Consider the following 10,583-nt stretch of genomic DNA (forward strand, 5'->3'; position numbering starts at 1 on the left):
TAACAGCAGGCTTTCAAATGAGATTCCTTTTCTAATAGTTAATCAAATTAACGAGTTTCCTAACTCACGGAAGGCCTGGCAGCCCACCCTTTCCATCGGCCTTTAGGAGCGACGGCACAGTTTCAAAACAGCTCAGGCTTCCCTGCAGAACCCTATTTACAGTGTCAGGGAAAGGGAGTTCCTAGGAAAGGTATTTGTTAACTCTAAATGAAATCGAAGTCAACTCAAGGAATGTTTGGTTTGAACCTCTTTATTTTTAGACATTTTTCTTTAGATGTTTAGTATCTTTTATTGACTCAGTGGCCCAATAAGGCAGCATCTGCGCTGTTAGGAAATGCACCTGTCAGAAATGAAATAACTCTGCGGTGTTGCAAGATCCCTGTCTCGGGAGACCGGCTGCAGACTCTTTGAGAACGGGGACCATGACTTAATGTGTTTAGTGGCACCTCAACTTCCACACAGGGGCCCATAAAGGATTACTGGGTTATCTCCATTAGTTAAAAACAAAACACTAAAACCCTTTTCTTGGCCTTCCTCTTTCCTCTTTCCCTCTCCCCCCTCCTTCACTTCCAAGCTTTCATTTAGCAGAACAACATAGACCAGAGGATAATTCCTCTGGTCGGAATTACTAGATTTCACTATGGGCAGAAGAGTTTGGTTTTAGGGCTGGAACATTCCCAACGTCTTTTTTTTTTTTTTAAAGCAGAATATCTCTGGGAAACGTATCTATTTGGGGTTTGAGCCCTTAAGGAAATGGCTTTGCCCTGGTTGGATGCCATTCTACCCCTTGCTCCTTGGGGAAAATGTTAGGGGAAATGAGATGAGAATCTTTAGGGCTTCCATGGGCTTAGAAAGGGGTCCTTTGGCTCCAATCATGGAAGCCCAAAGGAGGCTACCAGAATGGCTTTGTCCCCGCTGTTAGTTTGGAAGCTAGATTCCTGACTTCGGCTCAGACACATGGACCCCTGTCCTCCTTTTGTTTGGCTCACACTCTTGTGTTTTGAGCCAGGAGGTTAGGGAATAATTTGGTACAACAGAGAGAGAGGGACTTCGGAGTCGAAGAGACGTGAGTTTGAGTCCTGTCTTTGCAACTTAATAGCTGTGGGACTTTGGGCAAGTACCTTTCTCCTTGAGTTTGCAATTCTCAGCTGCAAACAGAAAAAAATAATACCTCCCAGGATTATTAGGAAAAATAAATCCTATGGGACAATTTATGTGAAAGCATCTTGCCAAGGACCTGGTACTTGATGGATATTTAAACACAGTAGGGACAAATGTTGTCTGGGGAGGAAGAATTTGCAAGCATTTTTCCAGACATATTCAAGCGAGCATTTTTATCGTGGGATGGCAGGACTCTGTGACCCTGGGTCAGTCTTCTTACCTTCCTGACCCTCGATTTCCCCTCAAAGGAGATTTCTGACTCCAAGAGGGAGACACTCCTAGAATGTGAGGTTAAAGGGCAGCGTGTGTTACTTTCTAGAACAGGATAAGGATTTATTACCTTGCTTCCAAGATGCCTTCAACGGTAAGATGCACAACTGGTTAAAAACCAGCTTTTTGAGAGAGAAAAAGTACAACTACGTTAACGGACCCATCGATTTTAAGACATATTCTGACTGCAATAAACAATGCTGGCTGTCATTTATTAAGCATCTGTTGGGTGCTGTGCACTACCCCAGGTGCTTCACTATGTCCGTAGCTGATTATAGTAACCCCGGGGGGGCAGATGTCATCATTCCCACTTTGGGGTTAGCAAACCGACTATGGAGCGCTCAAGTCACTCTTCCAAGGCCACACGACCAGGGGGCAGGTCTTGGGAGACAAGTCTTCTTAATCTCAAAAATGCTTTCCCCTCTCAACAGATTGTTCTCCAGGCTAAAGAGTCGAAAAGATCAGCTCTGTGCAGAGACACGGTGTGCGAATGTGGTGCTGAGAACGTGCCCTGAATCTCTGCAAGGTGACCGGGAAGGGCGCAGGTAACATACACGGGGCTGTAATCTTATCAGTCTCTAATACTGCTCCTTGGAAGGAAGGTTTACCCGGACAGAGAGGATTGCTGGGAATCCAAATAGAGGAGAGCCAGGAAATGAGGCTGAGTCAGGCTAAACGCAGCCCCAAAGGGAGAAGAGGGGCTCTGACTAGCCCCAGACTCATTCAAGGCCCAGCGACACAGCAATAAGCTTTTGCCCTAGAGGCCATCATTCCTGGAGTTCACCCTAGTCCCTCTCGGACTCTTTACAAATGAAGTAGAAACCTTTCAAGAAGAATTTAGTTTCTCCCATAGCGTTTCTTAAAGAGGGTGAAACGTGCCGACCGGTTGTCATGAGCTAGCTAGCGGTCATCCAGTACTGGAACAAGTTATAAATTAACAAGCTGGTTTTCTGGTTAGTTAGCCCAAGTTAGTTCCCCTGTGCCTGATTAATGGGACTGAATACTTTGCTCTGCAAAGCCGTGGATATAGATGGCACTCATTCTGATCTGACCCCAGTGGCAGACCCTGTTGTACACTCGGGGGCATGCCCTAACCCCTGCCTCCTGACCAGAAGACTCCTGGGCTATCCGTCTGTCTGTCTGTCTGTCTGTCTAGCAACTGTGTTTGGGGAAGACAGCCACATCCATTTCAGTGGATTCCCAACCTGGTTCTACCTCATCAGATCACAAAAGAATGTTCCATAGCTTTTTGTAAGGGGGCGGGGGCAATAGGGATATGGACATAGCCAGGGTGGTGCGGGGCGGGACAGGGTTAGGGGTTGCCTGAAGCATCAGGAATTGAATAAGAGACGCCCCTGTCGACCAGAAGGAACTCATAATGGAGCTGCCAGAGGAGAAATGTGCTTCTGGGTCTTGACGGGAGAAGGCTCTTTGGATGGTGGCCAAGATAGCACCAGGGTGGGGGTCACCGAGTCTCCATGTGGACGTCAACAGGGCTGAAGGTCACAGTTGCAGGGTGTTGGCTGCTGTTGCTGTTTGGGCCCAAGGCAGAAGGGGAGGATGGCCTGGGCCCCTTGGGTTCCAGTTCCCGCCTTGTCCTCATTTTCCTGGAACGAGATACGCATGCATGTTGGAGTCTTCTGCCCCGTGGACTCAATGATTTTGGCTCTGACGGGATTAACGTGGGTCATCGTTAAATCACATTGCTTGATGGCCAACTACAGAATTTTGCAAGTGGGAGGGACCTTAGACTTCAGCTCGTCTGACCCTTCCATTTTTTGTGTAACCTAGATTAGATATTTAATTGTATTTTTTCCCCCTGTTAACGAATGGTGTCAGATAGGTGACTATTCTTAGAGACGAAATGAAGACGTTATGGGTTTTTTTCTGTCCAAAGTCGTAGCGAGTTACATTTTGCAGTTTCATTGTGCTTCCTAAGTTTATTGCTAGAAATATTTGAGAACTTTTTACGTAGTTGAAAAGAGAATGGACTCAAAACGTATATCCAGTCTTTCATTTTATATGCCAGAAAATGCAGTGACTGGCAACAATCATTAAGTCTAATGTCTGCATGAAATTTCATCTTGTTGACTTAACATAATTCTTTTTTTTTTTTTTAATTTCAAATGCTCAGAAAAGTTGCACAAACAGTACAATTAGTATCTGAATATCCTTCATGGAACAATTTTCTGATGGCTAGCGGTTTGCCACATTTGCCTTCTCTCTCTCCTGCCCCCCTCTCTCCATTCACACACACACACACACACACACACACGCACGCACGCACGCACGCGCGCGCGCACGGTTGTTTTTTTTAAATCATGAACCATTTGAGTTAGTTGCAAAGGTCGTGCCACTTCACCCCTAAATATTCCTCAAAACAATGGCATTCTCGATGTAATCATCACTCAGTTATCACACTTGGAGAGCCTTCCACTTTAAAGATGACATAATCAGGGCACCTGGATGGCTCAGTCGGACAAGCACCAGACTCCTGATTTCGGCTCAGGTCATGATCTCACAGTTCATGAGATGGAGCCCCGCATCAGGATCCTCGATGAAAGTGCGGAGCTTGGGGCGCCTGGGTGGCGCAGTCGGTTAAGCGTCCGACTTCAGCCAGGTCACGATCTCGAGGTCCGTGAGTTCGAGCCCCGCGTCAGGCTCTGGGCTGATGGCTCGGAGCCTGGAGCCTGTTTCCGATTCTGTGTCTCCCTCTCTCTCTGCCCCTCCCCCGTTCATGCTCTGTCTCTCTCTGCCCCAAAAAAAAAAAAAAAAAAAAAAAAAAAAAAAAAAAGAAAGTGCGGAGCCTGCTTGGGATTCTTTTTCTCTCCCTCTTTCTTCCCCTCCCCTGCTGCTTGTGTGTTCTCTCTCTCTCTCTCTCTCTCTCTCTCTTACCCCCGCTCTCTCTCAGAATAAATAAATAAACTTTAAAAAATAAAGATGACAAAATTGAGGCACACAGAGGTTAAATGCCTTGGCTGCCTTTAAGAGACCAAAGACTGAACCCTGGTCTCTCCATTTCAGCCCAGGCATCACTGTAAACTGGTGAGTAGAGTCTCCATCCAAATCACACTCCAGAAAACAGACTCAGAGCGCCAGCAATGATGGACAAGAATGAAGGGCAGACATTGTGGTTTGATACCACTTCCTGGTCTGGGATGGATCCAAATTGCAATACCCACCCCCCCAAATATTAATAATAACTCTTTAAGTGTTATTATTACATGTAATGGTGGGAGCATTTTCTTTGAAACCACATGTACTGGCTTTGAATCCCAACTCTGTCACGGAGGGCTGAGTAGTTAGCTCATTTCCTGGTGCCTGTTTCACACCTACAAAATTGGGGGGTATAAAATTACCCCCTTGTGGGGTTGTTGTGGGGGATTAAATGAGTTAATACATACAAGGAGCTTGGAATCATGCCTGGCACATATTAAGAGATCAATATATGTTATATAATATATATGAGATATATATTATACAAAATATATACATAATATATAATATAAAACATATAATACATGTTTTATAAATAACATTAACATTATTATAAAAACAATGCATCTTGGGGCACCTGGGTGGCTCAGTCGGTTAAGCGACTGACTTCAGCTCAGGTCATGATCTCGTGGTTTGTGGGTTCAAACCCCACATCAGGCTCTGCGCTGATAGCTCAGAGCCTGAAGCCTGCTTCGGATTCTGTGTCTCCCTCTCTCTCTGCCCCTCCCCTGCTCACGCTCTCTCTTTCCTTCAAAAATAAGTAAACATTTAAAAATAAATAAATAAAAACAATGCATGTTTACACCTCCTCGAAAATAAATACATATATGCACCTCTGCAAAAACCAACCAACGAACCAAATAGCAATCCCATTGTGTAGACACACTGGTTGTCAATACTTTGCTGTGTATCGTTTGAATGTTTCTTGAGTGTGTGTGTGTAATCCACATGTATAGTCATAACGTATACATTATTTTTGTAAACTGACGATATACTGTAAATGGTTGTCCTCATCAATAAAACTGTTCTATGATATCTTTTTTTTTTTAACGGCTTCCAAGTCTGCTATGATGTGGTTGTGTTTATAGTCTCTTTATTTTAATTTCTTGCCTGGAAAGAATACCTTCTAGCAAAGTTGCGACTTAGAGGTGCTAACACATACGGTGATAACACAACATTTATTCTTTATTTAAAAACATTTTTTTAATGTTTGTTTGTTCTTAAGAGAGAGAATGACAGAGCCTGAGCAGGGGAGGGGCAGAGAGAGAGGGAGACAGAGAATCTGAAGCAGACTCCAGGCTCTGAGCTGTCAGCACAGAGCCCGACGCGGGGCTTGAACCCGTGAACCGTGAGATCATGACCTGAGCTGAAGTTGGATGCGTAACCGACGGAGTCACCCGGGCGCCCCAACATTTATTCTTTATGAAATCAAATTATATTTTGTCTTATTTGGTCCCAGAAAGTGGAGCTGGGGGTACAGGCATGCCAGTATTTGAAACCTCAGCTACTTACGTAGTCTGCTCAACACAACCTAGCAGAAGGCTCCCTGAGAGAAAAGGATTGAAATATTCCTCTATTACTGTAAGTTACATACGAGGGCTTCCCACAGTGCTCAAGGCCATTATCATTGTCATTTTGATTATTATATGTAAAAAATATTTCTCCAGATGCAAAAATATTACCATGAGGTTCCTACAGCGGAACAGATGTCAAAAAAGGACACCCAAAGGGTTAGAGCGCTTGACGACGGACTTAGGGATACCGCTGGGCACGCGACTGGCACTCACAGTGTCAGTTCCCATTCATTCTGACATCACCGACGGGACAAGACCATCTAGAGCCCAGGGCGTCCCGTACCTGTTGTACATCTTCAGCAGGATCAGAATCACGGTGAAGATGATAATGACAACCACGACAATGGCAGCAACGATGGCTCCGGAACCTACAAAGAGAGGGGTGGAAATGGCAAACGTGTGAACTGAAATAAAGAGAAGTGTTCAGAGACTGGCAGGGGGGCTTACACAGGGCATCCTGCATCCTCATTGGATCAAGGGGGGCAGAGAATGTGATGTCCTGGGACCCTGACTGCTGACCCCAGGACAGAGACATGCATATCTACAGGGGCAGAGTACCCCTACCCCCAATGGGGCTTGAGGGCAGGGTCCTCAGCACATCACCTGCCAAAATTCTGTCTCAGGCCATCCTGTTGTTATCAGTCCTAACATAGCATCAAGCTTCCTGTGTCAACAGGCAAGCAAAGCGCCTGTCCCTCTTCTTGATGGCACAAAAGTAATATGTGATTTTTGTAGTTATATTTTGAAAATATAAATACAAGCAAAAAAAAGGGTGGGGGAGGATAAAGAACTCTTCGCCCCAGGAACTGTTGATCATCTACACATATGGACGTTCTCCAGTGTGATCATGTATATGCATGTATGCATATTAAATACCTATCTACCTGGTCTTTTTTGAATAAAGGTATTAATCCTATGTCTGAAAATCCACCTCAAGGAAGTAGTCATAAAAGTGGGAAAATGTGCACTTGATAAAAATGGAACAATGTTCCATACACAGTTTTACAACACTATCCTAATCATCTTTCCACGCAGTTGCATTTTTTCCATGACTTTTGATGGTTATGTAGCACTCCATTGTTTGGACTCGTTTACCAATTCTCTATTAAGCATGTTTATATTGTTTTCAATTTTACCCTATTAAAAACAAGGCTATGGTGAATGTCCTTGTAGCTTAATATCTCAGATTCTAATTTCAATATCAATGCCCACGCCCAATGTCCACCTCTAAGTCCATGGTCAAGATCAACATGCTTGTCAGAATTGATATTGAAAATACAAAAAAAAAAAAAAAAAAAAAAACCCACAAAGGGGGAGTCATACTTTAGGCCAATCTATTTGATTCTGGGGAGTTTATCTTAGGGGATAATCCTAAATACAGAAAAAGCTAGATGAATGACGATGTTAGTTACGATACTATTTATATTCCGGATATAGGACTGCTGTGAGAGGTCAGAACAGCAGATTCCCTTGAGCAGGTGGGGATCGTGTGGCAAGGGGTGCTGGGACTTCTGGGAAACTGGTGGTGGTTCGTTTCTTGATCTGGGGGCTGGCTACACAAGCGTGTTCACTTTGTGAAAATTCATCCAGCTGTGCACTTAGGATTCATGCATTTTTTGGGAAGGTATGCAATGCTCTTATAAAAGGTTTACCAAACAAAAACAAAAACAAAACTACGTGCAAATATTGACAGGAAGTAAGACTGGAAGGAAAGAAAGAGGGGGTAGGGTGGGGGATCCATCATAGAATAGCTTGGTTTTTTTTCCTTCCTGTGGAGCCCAGCGATAATACTTTTAGTTCATGGTTTTTCAACCTTGTCTGGATAATCCTTTGTTGTGGGGACTGTCCTGTGCATGGTAGGATATTTAGCACCATCTCTGCCCTCACTAGATGTCAATGACACTTCTCCCTCCCCACCAGCTGTGACAGGCAAGTGTCCAAACATCGTCAAATGTCCCCTGGTAGTCGAGTGGCCAGATGAAGTATGGAATACCTATTTAAATGAGAATTTCTGACAAATCATGAATTATTTTTTTGGCGTGTCCCAAATATTGCTTGGCACATCCTTATACTCAACAAATATTGGGTATCTTAAATTCAAATTTAACTGGGTGTCCTGTATTTTATTTTCTAAATCTGGCAATTTTATCTAGGGGGCAAAATTGCCTAGCTGAGAGTCATCACTTTTAGTTAAATGAAAGCAGAATTATTCCCATCTTGCTGACGAAAATTCTAGCTCCCCTACATTTCCCTTGAGAACTGTTGTGAAATACTTCAGCAGGTTTCTGAAGGTCCCCCCACCTGGCATGAAGCAGGCTAATGTGGGACCGTGTCCCGAGAGTGATGTTTTCTGGGTCTCCATGGAAGAGACACATCCTGCCACTACCATGGTCTGGAGCTGTTCTTACCGGGGAAACACTTCAGTGTTGGGAGGCCCGTTCCATGTGCAGAGACATCGACAGAAATGACAGAAATGGGCCCAACTTCCCCTAATACAATTCAGTGGTGTTCTGGAGAGCGGTCATCAAGTTTTTCTTTCTGGGGACCTCTCGTTCCTGGCAGGTGTCTCCCCAGACTACTCCCAGCTTTACTCATTTACTCCTTTGTGAATTGATGGGATGTTTTCGCCTTACAAAAGTGGGATGAAAGTAGTTACATTTTAAGGTGACTCATTTAAAGACATCTCACGTGAGAGTCAAATGTCCATTGCCCTCTAGACCCCCAAACTCCCTGATGATAATAACAGTAATGACAGTAATGATAATGATAATACTCATCAGGTACTTTGTGTGCCTCGAGACTATTCCAAGCTCTTGACATGGATTATATTGTTTCGTCTTCCCATCTACCTCATGCGGTAGCTTCCGTGATATCCCCATCTTACTGACAAAAACTCAGACACAAAGCGGTGAGGTCATGTGCTCGGGGTCACGCAGTGGTCATGTCGGGCATCTGGTCGAACGGAGACTGAGACCCAGGCAGTCCCATCTCCAGAGCCCATGCTCTTGACCTCTACACCATGAGCTGCCCCTGGTCCTCTTCCCGCCATTCCCTCCCCCGGTCGCCAAGCCAAGTTGACCTTACTCTTGTACAGAAAGTCCTGTTCTCTGGTGGTCACGTTCAGTGAGAAGAAGGTAGTCCCCCCCAACGGGGTGGCCGTGGTCATCTCGATCCTGGTAAGAACAAAGATGGCATTTTGTTTAAAACCAGAGTGAGCTTTGTAATCCCTGTACAACGCCTGTTTCGTTCTTCACCTGGATGACGGGAGAATATTCAAGCACACGGTTTCTCCTCGCAGCAAGTGAATAAAAGGCCTTTCGCTACCTCCTAGGGAGAATTAAAACTAATGCCTGACATTTGTGAAGAACTTTATGTTTCGAAGCAGTTTAAATTAATTCAACAATATCTATTAAATGTCTCCTGGGTTTCACACAGAACGTCTAAATTGGTCTTCTAGAAACTCTGTGAGGGAGGCTATTATTGCCATCTTCCGGATGAAAGTGAAGCCCCCAAAGCTTCATGGAGCCCCAAGTTAGAACGTAACCCAGGGTGCCCGCCTCCCATGCCGGTGGGACTGTCAGAAACCCCCTACAACGCTCGAAATGATGTTCCTGTTTTCGGAAGTTTTCCAATCTAAGGAGGCGAACATAAACAAGTAAATAAGCAGAGGGAAACCTTGACTACTATTGTTAAACAGCCAGTGACATGAGCCATCATTGGGTCGTGACCGACGATTTCGAGGAAAAGCTAAATTGGAATGGGCCTTGAGGGACGGGCCCGGTTTGGGAGGAGAGGAGAGAGGACGAAGGCCAGGTGGCACAAAGCCCTCGGCAGGAGGACAGATGATGCGTGTTGAGCGACCACCAGGCTCTGTCACAGGCACCTTCACACGCTCTATCAGCTCACTCATTAATCTTCTCAAGCATCATCGCATTTTGCTGCTGAGCAAACTGAGGCTCAGGGCGGTTGAGTGACTCGACGAAAGTCCCACAGCGAGGAAGACGTGGAGCTTGGGCTCAAACATACTCGCCGAGTGCACGCTCTTATCCCCTCGCCCCGAAAGCAGCAGGAATCCAAACTCACACCCCCGTGGTCTTACACTTGAGGAGTGAGCCAGGAGGTACGCGGCTAGTACCTCACACCCCCCAGAAACAAGCGTCCGGACCCTCCCGCCAGATCCCTCCGGAATCGAACCCCTACTCAGTGACCGACGCTGTGCTAGGCGCTGGGAACAACACTACGAGACACGAGACAGACTCCCTGCCTCCAGAAGCTCACAGTCTAGTGAGAGAGGCCGTAGGTTTGATCACGGCATTCTTGGGCTCAAACACAATTGTCTCTCAGCGCCCACACTTGCGTATCTGGCAGGACAAACCCTTCCCTGGCTGTTTCCATGCCCTCTTCCTAGCCTCTTGCCTCCTCATACCAAGCTCTGCCCAACCTCTGTGACAACGGACCGCTCCATCCTCCCCCGTCGTTCCTGGTCTTTGCGGTCGGCGGACTGGCTGCCCCAGGCTTTGGCCTCCCCAGGTCCCCCCAGTGGGCCTCTCCTGAGAGCAGCTCCCCAGGCCCCCAGCTCCT

The 10,583-nt window shown here is 45.8% G+C and overlaps 1 protein-coding gene across 1 annotated transcript; it reads right to left on the minus strand.

Moving 5' to 3' along the window:
- Positions 1 to 234: 234 nt before the first annotated feature.
- On the minus strand, positions 235 to 9,464 carry NCMAP (non-compact myelin associated protein). Its single transcript, XM_049617785.1, has 3 exons — positions 9,087 to 9,464; positions 6,286 to 6,370; positions 235 to 3,038 (listed from the first exon to the last, which is right to left on the minus strand). Exons 1-3 carry the CDS (start codon positions 9,166 to 9,168, stop codon positions 2,897 to 2,899), a joined length of 309 nt encoding a protein of 102 aa, XP_049473742.1. The 5' UTR covers positions 9,169 to 9,464; the 3' UTR covers positions 235 to 2,896.
- Positions 9,465 to 10,583: the final 1,119 nt, after the last annotated feature.

This window comes from Panthera uncia (assembly GCF_023721935.1).
Source record: "Panthera uncia isolate 11264 chromosome C1 unlocalized genomic scaffold, Puncia_PCG_1.0 HiC_scaffold_4, whole genome shotgun sequence".
NCBI lineage: Eukaryota > Metazoa > Chordata > Mammalia > Carnivora > Felidae > Panthera > Panthera uncia.